The sequence below is a fragment of the Ziziphus jujuba genome, chromosome 11 (assembly GCF_031755915.1).
Source record: "Ziziphus jujuba cultivar Dongzao chromosome 11, ASM3175591v1".
In the NCBI taxonomy this organism is placed as follows: Eukaryota; Viridiplantae; Streptophyta; class Magnoliopsida; order Rosales; family Rhamnaceae; genus Ziziphus; species Ziziphus jujuba.
The window spans coordinates 23,250,526-23,270,118 of record NC_083389.1 but is presented as its reverse complement, the minus strand read 5'-3'; the positions used below and the strand labels follow the sequence as shown (position 1 = coordinate 23,270,118).

The 19,593-nt window shown below is 32.6% G+C and overlaps 2 protein-coding genes across 2 annotated transcripts; one reads left to right on the top strand and one right to left on the bottom strand.

Annotated features, from left to right (window-relative positions):
• Nucleotides 1-2,723: 2,723 nt before the first annotated feature.
• On the top strand, nucleotides 2,724-4,905 carry LOC107433115 (uncharacterized). The gene is made up of 2 exons (XM_016044367.4): nucleotides 2,724-3,027; nucleotides 3,197-4,905. Exon 2 carries the CDS (start codon nucleotides 3,228-3,230, stop codon nucleotides 4,656-4,658), a length of 1,431 nt encoding a protein of 476 aa, XP_015899853.1. The 5' UTR covers nucleotides 2,724-3,027; nucleotides 3,197-3,227; the 3' UTR covers nucleotides 4,659-4,905.
• A 4,563-nt stretch (nucleotides 4,906-9,468) lies between these two features.
• LOC107433116 (probable E3 ubiquitin-protein ligase LOG2) lies at nucleotides 9,469-13,254 on the bottom strand. Its single transcript, XM_016044368.4, has 3 exons — nucleotides 12,205-13,254; nucleotides 10,209-10,704; nucleotides 9,469-9,789 (listed from the first exon to the last, which is right to left on the bottom strand). The coding sequence occupies exons 1-3, from the start codon at nucleotides 12,684-12,686 to the stop codon at nucleotides 9,679-9,681; spliced, it is 1,089 nt and encodes a 362-aa protein (XP_015899854.1). The 5' UTR covers nucleotides 12,687-13,254; the 3' UTR covers nucleotides 9,469-9,678.
• Nucleotides 13,255-19,593: the final 6,339 nt, after the last annotated feature.

The window sequence follows — 19,593 nt, the reverse complement described above, 5'->3', positions numbered from 1 at the left end:
GAATCTCAGAAAAATTAGTTTTGAAATTTTTTTAAAATATATATTTACCCTTAATTTATTATACAATTTTAAATTTAATTATTTATAAATCTCAACTTTCTTATTACTCACCAAACAAACCAAGAGAAAAATTACTTATCAAGAAACTAAATCCCAGGAAACTTAATTCTAAGAAAGTAAATTCCGGGAATCATTTTCCCTCTCAACTTTGACATTTCCCCAAAAAAGCCTTAGATGATTTATAGTTTGAATTTTGGAACTATATTTGGGCTTGTAAATTGTGGGGATTGAATTTTAATGTGGTTTATGGTTTGAACTTGTTGGTGATTGGATTTATTTTGAAAATTATATTGTATGGATAGTTTAAATGACAAGAAATCTATAGTTTAAGTCAAATGATGATTTGATAAATAATGCTACTTAAAAGCAAGTATCTTTCAAGTTTGCATCGCTTAATGCATTAATTTAGTTAATAGACAGGTCCATAGAAAGGTTTGGATCGATTTTGCAGTAATTTTTTTAAATAAAAAATAATTATTCATTTTATTATTTTTCATGTAAAATATTTGTTTCCATATAAAATGGTTTTAAATAAAATTAAATGAGTTTCTATAACTTTTATTATTAATTAAAATTGTTTTTAAAATTTTTTATTTATTTATTAAGGACATAATATTCAAAAAAAATTAAGAGATGTGATTGATTATTTTAAAGATTTTTTGCATCTATGCCTGCTGAATCTTAAAGCAATTTAATAGTTTTGGACCTTTGCCTTTTAAATTTGCAAACATTTTTCGATTTTACCTCTAAACTAATTGAAAACATGTGTTTCACTTGACACTTTTTTACAAACTTTTTTCACAAGCTTTTTTCGATTTTACCCCTAAACTAGTGTTGCTAAAAATCTGTAAGTTTAGGGGATATAGGTGGTGAATGTTAAGTAGGAAAGATAATTTGCAAATCCCCTACGGCTAAAGACTTGAAAAAAATTGTAATGTAAATTTATAGGATTCATCTAGGGATGTAATGAATTGCAACAAGTTGATTATTAAGAGTCTCAAACTCAGCTCTTATGATTCTAAAATTTCTTAAACTCAATTCAAACTCAAAATTTTAGAAATACTTTACTAAAGATTAATTAGACTCGTTCATTAAAAACTTAAGCTTGACTGGGCTCGACTCATTTAAAGACAACAATTTAAAAGTTTAAAATTTTGATATTATTAAATTTTTATTTTAACAATAAATTATAAATAAATTTCATTTATTCTATTAATTTTTTTATAAAATTAAATATAAAAGATATTGATTATGTATTATAAGTATTTAGTATATTTATATTAATAACATAATTTTTTTATATAGACATGTATAAATAATAAGTTCAAGCTACTCAATAACTATTCACAAGCTTTATTTCTTGCTCAAAAATAACTGGTGAGCTTCATTTATTATTCGAAATTGCTCCTTTTGGTAACGACTTGAGTTTGAGCAAGCTAAAAATGAACAAAAAATGAACCGATCTTGAGCCAATCATAAAATATTCGAGTTTATTTGCAATTTTAAGTCCATCTTTATTTATACCATTTAAATATATGAGAATATACTGGATTATCTACTATGATTTACTGAGAAAGGCTGATAATGATTTGATGTTAGTTGATCAATGATCCTAAACATTTCAATCTTTTCAGTATGTTGCAGCATATTCATGGTATTATTTACTAGTTTTACAGGAATATATTAAAAAAAAAATGATAGAAATTGCATATTTTATTTTGATATTGTATGACATTACACATAATTATAATTATTGGTTTTCCATTCACAGCATATATATACATGTAATGTATATATATTGTTATATGTATATATATATATACACACATTTAACACACACACACACACGTATAGAATTGTTGTTTTTAAGGATGTCTATATAGTAAAAATATGTAGACGTCCGAATTATAAAATTTTTATACATATACATATATATATATATATTGTGTACTTTTTTTGTGTATAAATTATAATGTACTTTGGTGATATATATATATATATATATATAAAAAGAATAAATTCCATTTACATATTTTTAATTTTTTATTATTTTATTAAAATATTATTTTTTTTAAAATTGTTATTAACCTTTTTTTTGGTTTTATATATATATATATATATATATATATATATATATTTATATATAAATATAAATTCATTTGTTAATTTTTATTAATTTTTATTAGTTAATCCTAACAACTAAAGATCAAAGGAAACATAGAAAGGAATGTCAAAAAATTATTATTTATAATTAAATAGTAATGTAAAAATAAAATTTTGATTTTTAATTATTACAATTAACATATAAAAATAATAAAAATTTAAAAATAAATTTATATTTTATAATATTTAAAATTTTTTAAAAAATAAAAAATAATTTTTCAAAAATATAAAAGCTAAATACATAATATCGAAACTGAATAAATATAAATGAAATTTGCCCAATATTTTATTGTAATGTGCTCTGTGCTTTTATTATATCATTATTTTCTTTTATCATTTCTTTTTAAAATTTAAGTACGCCATTATTGACACCATTAACACTTTTTAGTTTAGACGCATTAAGAATTTGCCACGTGTAAAGACGTGTCGGTGCACACCCAGCGGTCCCACGTTCGCACACAAATGAGTGATGTAAGTTATCATCTTTATATCTACGAGGCTTGACGAGTTTCTACTTCCAGATCCAACTTCACTGCTCAGCACCTTCTCTTCGCTCTAACCCCAAATCCAAACCCTAGCCACTTTTGTACTTCTTCCTCGGTACCAAAAAATTTCTTCTTGGATCGAAGTTTTATCGAAGGAGAAGAATGTAAATTTCTTATAGAACAGTGCTCGGGTTGGAATGTTTCCGAACATGGATCGGACCTGGTACGAGCCAATGGCAAGAAGGGTTCCGAGGAGGGTCTGGTTAGGGTTTCAAAAATCAATGGGTGTCCTCGTGGGTGGGAATCACACTTCCTCCAGGTTTTGCACTCGCTAATCTTCTTTCTCGTTTCTCGATTTGGCTTTTTCTCTCTCAAAAAAATTTCATTTGGAAATTAGAAATCTAGAAAAAAAAAAATTTGCCATTTATTTTTAGCTTCATTATACTCAAATCTCTGATAAAAAATCCCGATCCTTACGCCATTCTCAGAGTCTTATAGTGAAAAAAAAAAAAAAAATCCATGGAATTGAAGGCTGTCAAATTCCAGATCCTTCATGGGTCTATAGCGAGGCGTGTGCTTTTTCGCGCTTTCCTTTTCGCCTCGGCTATCTCCGTCATTCAGTTGCTGCATGTCGTTTCTGGGCCCTATTTGAAAATTTTCTCATCTGTGCCTTCCGGTGACTGTATCGCCATGAAAATGGATAACAATCCAACTTCCAACTTCACCTTCGGTAGGTTTCTGTTTCAGGGCCGGTTCATAAATCCCATTTGGGGCTCATTCGAACCCACGCAGTGTTCGGAAGATGTGAATTTGACTGTCAGTGTTGTCAGAGAGCTAATGGCTAAGCAATTCTTGAACTATGGGGCTAAAGCTCTCTGCGTTGGGGAAGCGGCCGCACCGTCTGTGTCGGTCTTGCGCGATTTGGGATTTTCAAAGGCTTACGGTGTTGATGAACACCGGATTTTCTCTCTCAAGCGCAAACATTTTGTGCATGAAATCGATTACGAGGACAAATCATTTGATTTTGTGCTCTCCAAAGATCTAGACAAGGCTTCTGTCCCTGCTCTTCTTGTGCTTGAGATCGAGCGCGTTCTTAGCCCCGGTGGAATAGGGGTTCTGCTTGGGGGTACCACCGGTTTGACCACGAATAGCTTGATTCGATCGGCTATACCTATATCATCGGTGCTGAAAAGTTCCAGTGTAGTCCATGTTAATCATATAAATAACTATACTTTAGTGGTATTCAGAAAGAGATTTGAAAATGTTGGATACTTTGGGCAATACCACCTTCCGGCTGACTGCCCGTCTTTCATCAACAATAAACCTTTCATTGAGCAAATGGAGTCTCTTGTGGATGAGAAGCCGATATGGTCAAAGAAAAAGTACTCCTATTTGCCCAAGTTATTAGATTTTTCTTCAAAGAAGAAGTTGGTCTACATTGAGATTGGTGCTGGGGAGCATCTTCACCCTGTCGCAAATTGGTTCCCTCCTTCTTATCCGATTCAGCGCAAAGATTTCAATGTCTATTTTGTGGATCATAACACTTCTGTTTTATCCTTCTATGTCAAAAAGCCTGGTATCACCTTTGTTTATCACCCGGGTCTTTCTGGAACCAAGGATAAGGTCAATCTTACTATTGATGGAGATTTTGAGACATTGGTTGGAGAAACTGAGTTTGATTTCCTTGCTTGGTTTAAAGACATTGTTCAAAATGCAGATTTTGTGGTCCTGAAGATGAATGCAGGTGAAATGGGACTGAAACTCCTCTCTGAGTTATTTGAAACCGGGGCTATTTGCTTTGTTGATGAGCTGTTTCTCCGATGCTCAGGCCGTGTAGAGGGTGAAGGTGCAACGCCACTTGACTGCACGAACCTCTTCAAGGACCTCCGTAAGAGCGGTGTGTTTGTCCATCAGTGGTGGGGAGATTATAATCCTGCTAATATTTGGTAAACCGGCTATGCTGTTATGATTTGTCTATTAGGACTGTGTTTGAAACATGTGTAGTGCTTTTATGGTTGGGGCACTCTTAACTAAATAAGCAACCATTTGTTATGTGTGGTATGTTGTTTTAAGAAGATGTTTTTCATGTGTGCTGTAATGAAAAGTGCTTTATGGTTTTGGCACTCTACTAAATAAGAAAAAACCATGTATAATTTCCCGCTTAATATGAAGAATATGAAGTTGTGTGCTTATTTAATTTTTGCTTTTATTGCCGTTTTTCTTTTAACATTGATTAAGAAACGGGCAGTGTCCCACTTGTCATGCTGTTCAAGCTATTATTAGCTACATAAGTGGGAATACAATATTTCTACCAAAAAAAAAAAAGGTGGGAATATTAGAACCATGCTTTACAAGTCATGTTTGATTCCATTCTTATATTTGCCTTTATTATCTATTTGTTTACTTGTTTGTTGCTTTGCATTATATTCCCCCATATTTGAAATTTCTCTACTACCAATCATATTTAGACACGTGACAAGCGCAGGTGTGGGTCAGCCCACAAAACTATTCAGCATTTTGTGGACTGTGTAGAATTGCTTAATGCGGATGCTTTTGCTTTCAAGGAAAAGATGATGTTCTTTTAACTGAAAAATATTAGGGACCAATGTTTTTGACTAATGAAATTATGACAGCAGGACTTGTATACCCAAAAAATAAAAGATTAAACTTAATTTTATATTAAATATAGATGTTAAAGTATTAAAATATTTGTTAAATTTATTTTGTTAAACAATAAATGTGAAAATGATATTGATTGATATATTTATAAAATCTAAATATAGATATAAAAAAAAATTTATTAAATAGAAAAAATAAATTAGAAAATAAATCAATTAAAATTATTATATTATCTTTTATATTACTTTGTTAATAAATATTTTAATAAATTTAATATTATTGTAAATATAAAGTGTTAATGGTTTGAATTTGTTTAAATTTTAAGCTATTAAAAAGATGGGAATTGAAATTTATCCCCCAAAAAAAAAAAAGCAATTTAAAAAAAAAAATAGTGATTAAACTTGAATAGAATCCAAAGTACTAGTCATATAATGCATATATTTGAGGATTCGATAAACGTCAAAATAGAAAGGGTCACGGCGTCACGCAAAGCTTGCTAATAAATAATGAAAATTTCGGACAGATGCTTCTTCCTCTATGATGTGAAATGCTTTGCAGCTATTCCCGAGCACTTGTTTGGATAACGATCATTCTTTTATTTTTGGTGAATTGAATAGCCCGCTTTTTGTGGAATTTTCCACTAAAACAAAGATCCAATGAATTGCAGGTGTAATCATTGGAATTTGAAAGTGTCAATCCGCTTGCTTAGTCCTTTATTAAAATTATATTATTTATTTCTATTTGTGAAAAAGAAAATAAGTGATAAAATGGGCTTTTAAGGAGAGAAGTTGCAGTAGTTGCGGACCGCATAAATGATTTCTCGTGGTGAATCCACTGTTTCTAACCCCAAAATAAAAATTAAAAATAAAAGTAAAAAAATTAATTAAAAATGATCCCCGTTACAGGACACTTTTGTTTATGTAATCGTGATTTGGGAGATTATAATCTCGCTGTGATGTTTTGTTTTGTTTATTACGATTGATTTAAGCATTTAATGGCTGGGCATTGTTGATAAATAAGCTATCATTTTTTGAAAATGTTCAGTTCAAGCTCTTTGGGAAATTGTCCTTTCGGTACAACTGGTAGTGAAGCGAGACATTACCTAGCAAAGCCATTACTTTTTGGATAATTATTAGGGAAATCGAGATGCAGAGAAAAAAAATAATCAAGAAGCTTTATCTTTGCGAGCTCTACTTAAAAATCAACCACATAATTTCCAGTTTATGCAAAGCCTTGTGCTATCAAAGAAATATGTTTACCACCCCCCGAGTAAAAACGTTAACTGATTCGATGTGCTCAGAAAAAATAATAATACATTTCTTTTTCTCTTGCTTTTATCTGTATTTATAGATATACGGAAATTCTATGGTGAGGACGATCCGCATGAATACCGTAGTATTAGTGACGATTTTTCATAGTATTAATGATGGTTTTTTAGAAAATTGTCACCAATACTATGAAAAATCGTCACCAATACTGTAGTCCACATGAGAACCGTCCGCACCATAGACGGACTGAATATATATATATATATATATACTTATATATATTTTTCTCTTGCGTTGTTTTGATGGATAGAAGGTGGGGCCGTTAGATAGTGATGGAATGAATCAAAAGCAGAAAATTATTTCCCATATAAATAAAAGAAATGCATTATGGTGCTAACCATGGATGTAAAAATTGTCAACATTTTGGCATTATTGGAATTTTCATACTTCATAGACTTGACATCGATAGGCAGGTGGAAGATATATCTATTCAAATTGTCCATGGAGATATTGAAATATATTAATGACATTGAAAGTCGTCGACAGAAACTGAGTTTTTTGTACAAATTTTGTCAAAAATGTAAAAAACAAAAATCGATTATCATTGGAATATATCGGTATTATTAGTTTTTGTAAGTGGAAATTATAGTTTTTAAATCATTAATTAAAAATTCTCATTATTCTAGCATGTTTCAGGTTTCATCACCTTGAAAAGAAATAAAGTTAAGTATGATGAGAGAATTTTGAAAGAATAATGAAGAAAAGAGTAAAAAACATAGTTTGAAGTGAAAGAATATTGAAAGTCTTTTTTTTTTTTTACTTTGCAATCGAGTAGTCTGTTGAGTAGTTGTGAACGCTTAATACAATTGAGTATAATTTTAATGTTTTCCAACAAGAATTGATTTCGGAGCTATTGGTTCAAGGTGTCATGAAAATCAAATGATGAGCCAATCTAAGAAAGATTATCTTTTTAACTTTTTTAATACAATGAACTTAAATATATAAGTTAGTTTTCATTATAAAAATATAGAGATTCTAACTATATATATCATAATCCTTACAATAATTATACTCTACGTAGTATCTCTAATTATTCCATGCTTCAAATAAAATCCAATACTATTCTTTGGATTAATTATTAAATCCACACTACTCTCTATTTAGATAAATAGTTGAATTAATAGATAAAGATATTTTTGGCACATAAAGAATTACATAAAAAATTACTTCAACATAATAGGCTGGAATGCATATTATTATAATTCACAAATATATGAATATGGTTATTAATTTGAACAACTAAAGAGTTGTTTTTGATAATTATAATATTATATAAAATATATTTAAGAATTTTATGTATCTTAATTTTCTTTTTATCAAATTTACTATATTTTGAAACTAAAAAACATTGTATTTAATTTATATACTATAATTTTTTAATATTTATAAGTTATTTTATTATCATTTTTATTCTAATTATTATATTTTTAATTTTATTTTGCTATATTAAATATTTAATATGCAAAAAACTATGTTCTATGTAAAATATTAACATGTTCCATAAGTGTTTTGAAATTTTTAACATCATCGTTATTTTTATAAAATTATATTTTTAATATTTTTGTCAGTACATATTTTTACAATCTTGGCACTGGCTATGTAAGTTATCTCCTAAATAAATGATGTATTTAGGTTACATTACATAACATTGTTACTCATTTTTCACCCAAAAATAAATAAGTAAACAAATTTGTCACCCAATTAAATTATCAATCAGATTACCAAATTTTAACCTTGCAAAATATTTAAATAAAAAGAAAAAGCAAAAACAAAAGCAAAACGTAAAAACAAAAGGTTATCATTATGTTTATAATTTTATTTGTTACCATTTTTGATATATAATATTGCAGGCACCAAACTGTTTACTAATTGGTGTAGAAAATGCCTTTAAGATTAAATTATTTTGCAATCAGTTTATAACTTTGTGAAGGTAGCATCACTTTCTTCTTCTTCTTCTTCGTTATTTATTTAATTATTTATTATTTTATTATTTTATTTTATAGGTAAAGTTTATTGGTTGAATCACCTTTATCTAGATCTTTCCTGGACTCTGAAGAAATTAATATGCTGTGGAGCCATCGTTAGGTGGGTAACGTCCGCATTACGACCACGTTGCGCAAGGCATGTTCTTTGGACGCGTGAAAAAGACCAGACGCACTTTGTGATTGAAGGATTTAAGATTTCCTTGTAATTGCTTAATGTGGATGAGACTTTCTATCAAATGCCTGTTCATTTGAGAAAATTAATTAAGATTGCTATAATTCAGGCCGAATTCAACCTTGACATCATGTAAACACGGGTTTTCAGCTTTAGAAGCTTAACACGTAATGATTACACTTAAATCCAATCTGCTTTGCTCTTTTCATTAGAATTAAACAAAACACTACTAAGGAACAGGGAAGTTTATCATATATAGACGTATTTGAAACAAACTTTTGCTTCTTGTGAAGAATTTCCTCAAAACTACACTTTATTTTATTTGCTTTGATTAGACCCTGCTTTGTGGAAGCTTGAAGCTCTTTAAAAAACTATCGGAACATTATAAGAAGCAGCTTTTTAGCTTTAAAAGCCATAAACAAAAATTCCAGAAGTCATGCTCAACAGAACCATACTATGGGAAAAACATATGAAATAAACGAATGCCAAAGGACCACCTGAATTTAGATTTGGTAAAATCCTAAAACAAACTAAAGCTCTAAAAATACAAACCAAGGAATTAGCACAGCCACAAACGCATGCAATCAAAGAAAGCATTGGACCATATATTAGTTGTGCGTTGAAGAACATTATCTCTATCCATTTCAAACTGAATATGATTTATAATTCCTTTTTAATTATTGGAAAAACCAACAAGTGTAAAAAACATGACCAAATTGCAAAAAAGCAAAAAAAGGAGGAGAAAAAAAAAAGAAAAAAGAAAAAACCCAGAACATAAAATAAGGAAAGAATAAGAAGAAACAGTGCAAAGTAGGACAGTAGGGCTATATACAAAATTCTATCGACAGAAGGCCTTCTCTTCATTCCTAAGGGCTGTTGCTGACCTTTATTTCCAAAAGTCTCTCAACTGGTTGTCGGCAAATTGGGCATCTGTTAGTCTGAAATCGCAAGAGCTTGGCACACCCACTGCACATGCACTGCACCAAGAAAAGAGCAAAGTTAAAATATGTCAGCAGTAAACTAGTTTAACACACAGTCAGGCTGAGAAAAATAGGCATTGGTTGGCCGAGAAATCCATGAGGCCGCAAGAATCTGAGCTTAACACAATTGAATAACACAAAAAAAGGTACTAGACAATTCAAGTTACACACTCAAAACCTGATCCCAACTGCAAAATCCAGCCAATGGGCATACAACAGCATGGATAGGATTGCCATAAAAGAAAGTGTTACATGTGATATGAAGTGCTATACTTGGCAATTGATTGCAACGTTTATATGCGAAAAAATTAGCCCTTGCAAATCAACAACTTCTTCCAACATTACAAGCAGGGCTAACTCCACCTGCAATCATCTAATTCTGAATTCCAAATGATACAAAAGGAAAAAGTGATTACCATGTGCCGGCAAGGAAGAACAGCTGTGTCCCGTGGTTCCGATAAGCAAATGACACATTCTTTTCCTGGATCATTAGCATCTAAATCACCCTCAACTGAGTTCCCAATGCCAAAGATCGCCTGCAACTCATACCTTATCCCATTTACCCAAAGTATCTGCTTCACAACCCTCACATGGAATTCGCCCTTCTCCTTTTCAAACACTGCCTGAGTTATCTGGGAGTTAAATGTTCCAGTTCCTGGGTTTCCCTCTGATCCATTCTGGACAACTGGGGATGACTCTGCCTTCACAGCTAGAGGATAAACATCCATGTCACCCACTTTCAGAAAGTCAGTCTCCTCAAACATCGAGAGATCAAATCCAGTTCCAGAGGGCTGCTGGAACTTCTGGCCCAGACCTTGCTGGAAATTTACGGTCACAGGTGGAAGAAGATTTTCCTTCATTGGTGTCAGGTTACAGCCTTCACCTTCTTTGGCAAAGAAAATAAGAGTAACGCTGTTTCAAATAACAAAATAACAAGTTAAGACCAGACAAATTTGAATATCAGAAAATGACATAGAAACTGAATTGCAAAGAACTGCTTATTACAAACAATACTGCTTTTCTAAAGAGAAAAGTATATGGATGATTATCAACATATCACCAGCAATGGTACCCCACATTATGCCATTCAAAACATCAAACAAAAAAGATAATGACAGACCACAAGTTGAAAAAGTTATCATAACTATAAGGGAAAAAGATATAGAGATAAATTATGCACAAGAGTTTACCAATTAAAAGTCATATTAGTAGGAGAAATAGAAAGCACCTAAATTACAATGACATTAATGCACCTAAATATAAAAAACATAAAATAAAATAGAATAAAAATAACAGACTTTTTGAAAAAGATACTTGCTACTTTATTCTCTGCCGAAGAAAATATTTGACCATTTGAACTTTGAGCAGTTAAAATTTTTTTTGGCATGTTAAATAATAGTTTGCCAGAAACAAATCTTCGAATGAAAAGTAAATAGAACTGTTAATCTAACAAACAGATACTATTAAGACAATGAATATTATTCTCGAAATCACAAAATAGGAATAGAACACGTATATCATTTTAAAGTCCCCATGTTCGTTACAGAATGAAGTTATATACAAAATTCATTCATGCATACATGTCCTACTCCAACATCACATTCAACCTGGAAACCTACTAAACAAGCATGTCCTAAAGGTCTTAAAGATCACTCATGGCAATGCATCTCTAAGTTTAATAAAATATACTACTATAGTATCAATGTTAATATAGAACGGAATAATCATCAATCTTTGTATATTGAAAGTGTCAGTCTTAAAAGGGTGCTCATTCATAAACGAGCACATGGTAATGATGGTTCTGAACTCTATTCTAGACATGAATTATAAATATTCCACCATGTGGATCATCTCCTCACCCTATAGGCTCGCAATCATTTTTCAGCCATCTGCCCTCATTACTTAGCATGCCAAGACGACTTAAACATGGATAATGCCGACAATGTAACAATGGTATGCCAACAGAGAAAGCAGCCATGCTGTCCAAGATTCAAGTAGTATACTTGATGAAGCTTCAGCCATTGCTAAAACAGAAAGGGGTTTCACTCTCCAGAAGGTATTCTATCCCACAACTGACAGTAATCTTAGAGTACTTTCTGATAAAGTACCAATTTACACAAGATTTCTCAATTTGCAATTCCAAAATTAAGTTGCAGAATCCTTACTTCAAGAATACTTTTATACAGATGCCACCAACTTGACGAGATCTTAAACACCCAACTCCATTTCTCCATTCCTCAATTCATATTTGCCACCAATAAAATTACACAAAGCATATTGCATTTTTGTTTATTCTAAGTTAATCCCATAAGGGGCATATTAATCACTGACCATTTAGCAAACCCATATAACATACACAAGACAAAATCTCAAAAGTAAAATTGAGCAAAACGCAAAAGAAAAGTAGCTTACCTCCCCGGAACCGTGGCATCAAAAGTGAACGCAACAAGGAAGCTTCCGGGATTTTCCTCGTCTGGTTCAATCCTGAGAGTCTCCTTCTTCAGGTTAACATCATTTCTTATAGTAACCGCTTTCTGATGCTCCACATAAGGGCCGGCCGGAGGCATGATCGGCCCCAAGGGATACCTTCCACCGACCCAATTCGCATGGGTCACAGCGTCCATGTGTGGATGAGCCCCACGGTGGTGGTGATCATATGGAGCCGGCAAAGGGACCGGCATGGCCGGCGGTGGGGGATAATAACCCGGGTATTGGTAGTACTGGGGCGCGTTGGGATTCGGATACTGTGAAGGATACGGTGCAGCTGCCGCGAATACATATTGGTTAGCCGAAATTTCCGGCTGCGGCGGAACTGGAGGCGGCGGTGGAGGATGGCTCCGGCGGCTTCCGTGTCTCCGTCGGCCGATCATACTGCTACTTCCCATATTACCCATGTTCCAAAAAAACAAAAAAGAAAAAAAAAAATTCTATTTGCGAATTTTCTAGCGAACCAAACAGATTACCCCCCAAAAAAAACCCTAACTTAAGAAAGAACACTCTGTTTCGTTTCCAATAAACGACGTGGATCCGGATGGCATGGGAGGGATTTTTTTTTATATTTTCTCCTTCTTTCCTTCTTTTCCCCCTTTTTCCTGTATCTCTCGGGAACGAAGGAAAGAAAGAATAAGAAAATATAGTAGAAGCAATGAAGGAAAGCTAACGTCACAGAGGCAAATATATATATATATATATATATAAATATGTAAATATATTTTTGGTTTAGGCGTGAAACTGGTTTGCAGCACAGGAGCAGAAGAGGAAATTAAGGAGAATTTTAAGGACTGCAAAACATGGAGGAGGAATTATAGAGGGAAGAAGAAGAAGAAGAAGAATCTTTTGGATGGTTAGGTGGCGGGTATAATGGGATTGCGTAAAGCTCCACCCAAAGCACCACTGAGAAGAGAGAGAGATTGAAAGAGAAACTGGTTTCTCTATGGCAACCGCTTTGTTTCTCTCTCTCTCTCTCTTTTATTTTCTTTTCCTTTTTTAATTATTAAACCAAAAATATTATTATTATTATTATTATTATTATTTTGGTGTTAAAAGGGGCTTATATTTTTAAAATTACCATAACAAAAATCAAATTAAAAGCTTTGTGACGATGATGCCCTTTTCACTAGAGGCTGTTTTCTGATGTTCTGACGACATGCCGCTGTCCCTAAATTCATAAATTCACTTCCGTCCACATTTTCAACGTTCGTGTACGATGGTCGTACAAATGAAATCACTTGATCCTATAATTCATATACATGCCTTTTCAAATTATGGAACGCATCATTTAGGCATATTTGAAATTCTACCATAATTTATTTATTATTATTTAATTAATTTATTATTATTATTATTATTTTTTGTTTAAAATTGAAAATTTATTGAAATTACAAGGAAAGGTTAAGGACACATAGCCTAGATTCAGAAGTCTTCTTCAAATATACTCTTTTGAATCATAAAGACATCAAAAAAGGAAGTAAGCCAATTTGAATCTATACACCCATATATATATCTTGGTTTGTTGCCAATTAACATATAATATGGGTCAAATTATTTGCTTTTCTAGAGGTCCATACAAAAGAGCAGTTTACAAAATTAAAGATGTATAAGGAGATGTTTTTAAAGAAAAGGTAGGAACCCAATGAAGTAGGCTCATGTCTCTCTTGTTTAAAGCTTGGATGACTAAGAGGGCATCTGATTCAATCTGTACATTAAGCCATTCGAACTTGTAAGCCAGCTACATGGCTTCCAACTCGGCTACTTTAGGAAAGGAAACATCTGATTTGAATGTGTGTATATGAAGAACCTTTCCTCTATCATTTCGAGCTATCATGACCAGGTGACTCCCTGTGCTTCTCATAACCGCATTCGAGTTTAGTTTAATAGTACCCGACGAGGGGTAGCTCCAGTTAATAGAATCTATGTCATTAGAGACTGGTTGTGGAGTTTTGTCCTTTCCCTCACAAATTTGAGCCTCATTTAACTCTCTGAATCTTCCCATTACAATCTCCGGTGATAGGTCAAGCCTCATGTTTTTTCCATCGTGGACCACTTTATTTCTAACCCATCATAGATGTTCAGGGGTAATGGCACTGAAAGCAAATAAATTTTCTTTATCTTTAGACTGAACTGGGAGACACCCACTAGGTTGGCAATATAATTAAGAAAAGTGAAGAGATCACTTTAGCCTGACACATCCCATCTAATGCCCTGCTAGCTAGCGAACCAGATTCTCTTCGCCACCTCACATTGGAAGAATACGTGAACTTCGTTCTTGGTACATTGACAACCATGGGTACAATCTTCACTATCCAAGATAACCCTTCTGGAGCAGAGGAAGTCCTGGGTTGGCAAGTTTCCAAAGGAAGAATTTGGTTTTCTTATGAATGTGGCTTCTCCACAAGTGCTTCCATCATCTTTCAGCACTTTCTCCACCTCCCTCTTCCAATCTATAAGCCGATTTCACACTAAAGGAACTAGACTTAGTTCCTATCCAAATTAGCTTGTCCTTATGTCATTTTTAGCCCAGAACATCTCCTTAATACACTTGGCGGACTCTTGGTCGAAAACACAATCTAGGCGATTCATGTCCTGATACGAACCTAGGTCGACTTGTTCTTAAATCTGTATTAAATTAGCTCGGATCGAAATTAAATTCAGATTCTAATAGTCATCTTGATCCCTAATCAACTTGCGAACAGAAACCTTAGTATATTGAAGATGTCACAATAGGTTATGAAATGTCCTATTGATAAGTCAAACTAGAACACTAGTTCTCTAATGGAGTTCTATGTATTCTAAAAAAATAAAGAGAAATATTTCTCACAAGTAATTTTTTATATGAATAGTGATCTGAATATTATTAAGAAAATAAGCTTTTAAATAGGTTTAAGTGACAAAGATAAAACCTTAAAGTCAATAGGTAAAATCGGCCAATAAGGTTTAGAATAATGGTGTGGCTGAATTTTACTTACTTTCTTGATCTAATTTGTATTAATTAATTCCTTAATTTTGAAAAAGGAATTAATTAATTTACAATAAAAAATATTAAACAAAAATTTTCCTAAATAAATTTGTCCCGTAAATAATTAAATAAAAACAAAAACAAAAGACTATCTCCTAATTTACAATTCAAATTTCAGATTTGGAAAGTAGTTGACTAGTTTTCCAAATAAGCTATTTTTTTTCTAATCACCAGCTAGTTTAGGTTCGAAATCATATCCGATATGCCATCTAGGATGCCTAATAGGATTAGAACTGGTCTCCACACGTTACTATTGATTGGAATGATTAAAGCTTGCTTGGATTACAGGATAACTCCTTCCCAATGCCAATAATGCATAATTCCGCCAAAGTTGAAGTGTGTGCGCAAATGATGTGTTTGGAATCCTTGCTTTTTACCTTTGCATGATTCCATTGCCTCTTAATGAGCTCAACCACATTCCCTCAACAAACTCGTTCCTTACTACCTGGAGTCCTCAAATGTACCAAAATAGCTTCCTAGGTCTATTTCAACCTTCACAACTTGGATGCCTAGTACGGGCTTTGAATCTTCTGATATTAATATGCCTTCTTGAGATTTAATTACTCTTTGAATGAAGCTAACAAGATTGTACTTAAATCTCTTCGCTTGTATTCTTGTAATTTATCCGGTCTTCAATTGCACAAGATCAGCATCCCAGCAAGTTGTTGTTTGCATGGGTACAAGCATGTTCTCATCATTCCCCTCCTCTTGAAAGTGTTTTATCCTCAATTTGAAGTTATCACCTGCAGAAAAAAGAGTTAAATCAGCAACATTAAAAGTAGCACTCACGTTATATCCACTGGCAAATCAAGCTTGTAGGCGTTTTCATCGACCTTCTCCAAAACTTGAAAAGGTCCATCTCCTTGAGGCATAAACTTTGACTTCTGTTGGTCAAGAAACCTTTCCTTCCTTAAGTGCAACTAAACTGAATTCCCTGGTTCAAATACTACCTTAACCCGGCCTTGGTTAGCAACTTTTGCATATTGCTCAGTTCGCCTTTCAATGTTTGCTTTATCTTCTCATGAATCTGCTTAACAAATTCAACTTTTTATTTTCCATCTAGATTAGCATGTTTATTTAAAGGCAAATGTGTTAAATCTAATGGAGTTATAGGATTAAGACAATAAACAATTTCAAATGGTGAATATTTAGTAGCAGAATGTATGGTTCTATTATAAGCAAATTCAACATGTATCAAACATTCCTCCTAAGTTCTCAAATTTCTATAAATTAATGCTCTTAACAATGCAGACAAAGTTTTATTCACTACTTCAGTTACCCATCAGTTCATGGATGACATGTAGTAGAAAATAAAAGTTTAGTTCCTAACTTACCCCATAATAGTTTCCAAAAGTAACTAAAGAACTTAACATCCCTATCTGAAACAATAACCTTAGGCATACCATGAAGTCTCACCACTTCCTTAAAAAACAAGTTAGCTATATGAGATGCATCATCAGTTTTGTTACACGCAATGAAATGTGTCATCTTAGAAAATCTATCAACAACCACAAAAATTGAATCTTTTCCCGTCCTAAACCTAGGTAAACCAAGTATAAAATCCATAAATAAATAAATCCAGGGATGGCAAGGAATAGATAATGGCATATACAAACCATGTGACTTAACTTTGATTTTGACTTCCTACATGTGACACACCTATCACAAATTCTCTCTACATCTTTCCTCATATTCCACCAATAGAAATGTTCTTTCAATATAGACAAAGTTTTTGCTATACCAAATATCCCATTAAGCCCCACTGTGACCTTCCCTAACTAACAATTCCCTAATGCTACGACAAGACACACAAAGTTGATTTCCTTGAAACAAATACCCCTCAAATATATAGAATTTGCCATATCCATGCTTAGCACAATTTCTATATATTTCACCAAAGTCACTATCATGCTTATAAATTTCTTTTAATTGTTCAAAACCAAGCAATCTAGCATTTAAGGTTGAAAACAAAAAATATCTTTGGGATAAAACATCGGCTACCACATTTTCTTTACTTTTTTTGTAGCGGATGACATAAGAAAAAGTCTCAATGAATCCAATCCACCTTCCACGCCTTCGGTTAAGCTTTCCCTAGCCTTTGATATACTTTAAAGATTCATGATCCGTGTGAATCATAAATTCCTTTGACATCAAGTAATGTTGCCATGTCTCCAAAGCTTGAACTAAAGCGTACATCTCTTTGTCATAGGTTGGATACTTCAATGCTGCCCCATTCAACTTTTCACTAAAGTCCTCATTCTTGCATCAACACAACTCCAATACCTATACCTGAATCATCACATTCAATTTCAAAAGTCTTAGAAAAATTTGGTAAAACCAATAAAGGAGTATCAATTAATTTTTCTTTCAATAAGTTAAAAGACTTCTCTTATGCTTCTCCCCATTGGAATCCCATATTATTCTTGACAATTTCGATCAATGGTACTGCAATAGTACTGAAATCCTTGAAAAATTTCTTGTAAAAGCCAGCCAAACCATGAAAACTTCTTACATGGGTGATAGTGGTAGGTTTTGGCCACTCTTGGTGATGAGAATTCGCCTATACCAGCACACCCTACAACCCATTGGGGTGTTAATGCTGTGCACTGAAGACGAGGCCAATTACTAGGACACAAGATAAAAGGTTTAAAGACAATCTGGTTAGCTTCATACAAGGTGTGATTAAATCCCAAGAAGGCATGATTATACCCGAAGATTCTAGGCCCATGCTAAGTATTCAAGTTGTGAAGGCAGAAATGGACTTGGAAAGCTGTTTTGGTGCATTTATGGACTCCGAGTAGCAAAATATCGATTTGTTAACTTGTGAATGTGATTAAGCTCACTAAGAGATCATGGAATCATGCCAAAGTAGAAGCAAAACTGTTTAAATGCCACATTTTCCCACACATTTCAATTTTGGCCGGTTTTCCTTGTTTTGGCGCTGGGAAGGTGGTTTCTCGTAATCCAAGCAAACTTTGCCTATTCCAATCCATGGCAACGTATGGGAACCAGTTTTAATCCTATTTGGCATCCTACATGGCAGATTTGATCTAATTTGGAGTCTAAATTAGCTGGTGATTGGACAAAGACAGGTTATTTGGAAAACTAGTCAACTACTTTCCAACTCTGAAATTTGGCTTTTGTTTTAGGAAATAGTCTTTTATTTTTTTTTATTTAATTATTTGCAGGACCAATCAATTTAGGAATATTGATATTTTATTATTTTGATTGTAAATTAATTAATTTCTATTTCAAATTAAGGAATCAATTAATAGAAATTAGATTAGGAAAGTTAGTGAATTTCGGCCACATTATCATTCAGTGAATTTCGGCCACATTATCATTCTAACTTCATTGGCCGATTTTTACCTAGTAGTTTTAGGGTTTATTTCTTTTGTGACTTTAACCTATTTAAGGGCTTATTTTTTCAATGAAAGGCAGCTTACAATATTGATTCAAAAATTATTGTGAGAAGAATTCTCTTTGTTCTCTTTGAACATCTCAAACACCAAATAGTGATTGAGTATTTTAGTTTAACTTATCAATAATTAACCCATAACCTATTGTGGCATCTTCATTATATACCAAGGTTTCTAATCACAAGTTGATTAGTGATCAAGATAACCATTAGAATCTGAACTTAATTTCGAATCAGGCTAGTATAATATGAGATTTAGGAGCAAGTCGACTTAGGTTTGTATCACTCGGATTGGTTAACCTTAATTCCTGCAGCATTCACAACAAATCCTATAAATACAAGATTATCTTTATAAAAATCACACTTTTTAGGATTACCAAACAATCTTTCTTTCCTAAGTATTTCTAAAACTAACCTAAGATGTCCTACATGATCATCTAAGTTTCTACCATATACAAGAATATCATCAAAGTAAATAGCCATAAATTTTCCAATGAATGGATGTATGACATGGTTTATTAGTCTCATGAAAGTGTTAGGTGCATTAGTTAGCCCAAACGACATGAGTAATCACTCATATAAACCATACTTTGTCTTAAATGCGGTTTTCCACTCATCTCCATCATTCATTCTAATTTGATGATATCTACTCCTTAGGTCAATTTTTGAAAACATGCATGTTCTATATAGTTCATCAAGCGTATCACTAATTTAGGAATAGGATGTCTATACTTAATTGTTATATTATTAATAGCCTTAAAATATACACATATACACCATGAACCATCTTTTTTAGGCATTAAACGCACAGGTACAACACATGGACTCATGCTTTCTTTAATGTAACCTTTTTAAGCAATTTGCTTAT

Excerpts from the sequence above, each read along its gene's own strand:
- LOC107433115 (XM_016044367.4), top strand. The coding sequence starts at position 3,228 with ATGGAATTGAAGGCTGTCAAATTCCAGATCCTTCATGGGTCTATAGCG.
- LOC107433116 (XM_016044368.4), bottom strand. The coding sequence starts at position 12,686 with ATGGGTAATATGGGAAGTAGCAGTATGATCGGCCGACGGAGACACGGA. Across the intron at positions 10,705-12,204 it reads GATGCCACGGTTCCGGGGAG|CGTTACTCTTATTTTCTTTG; the intron begins GTAAGCTACTTT and ends TATTTGAAACAG. Across the intron at positions 9,790-10,208 it reads TTCTTCCTTGCCGGCACATG|TGCATGTGCAGTGGGTGTGC; the intron begins GTAATCACTTTT and ends TTCTTGGTGCAG.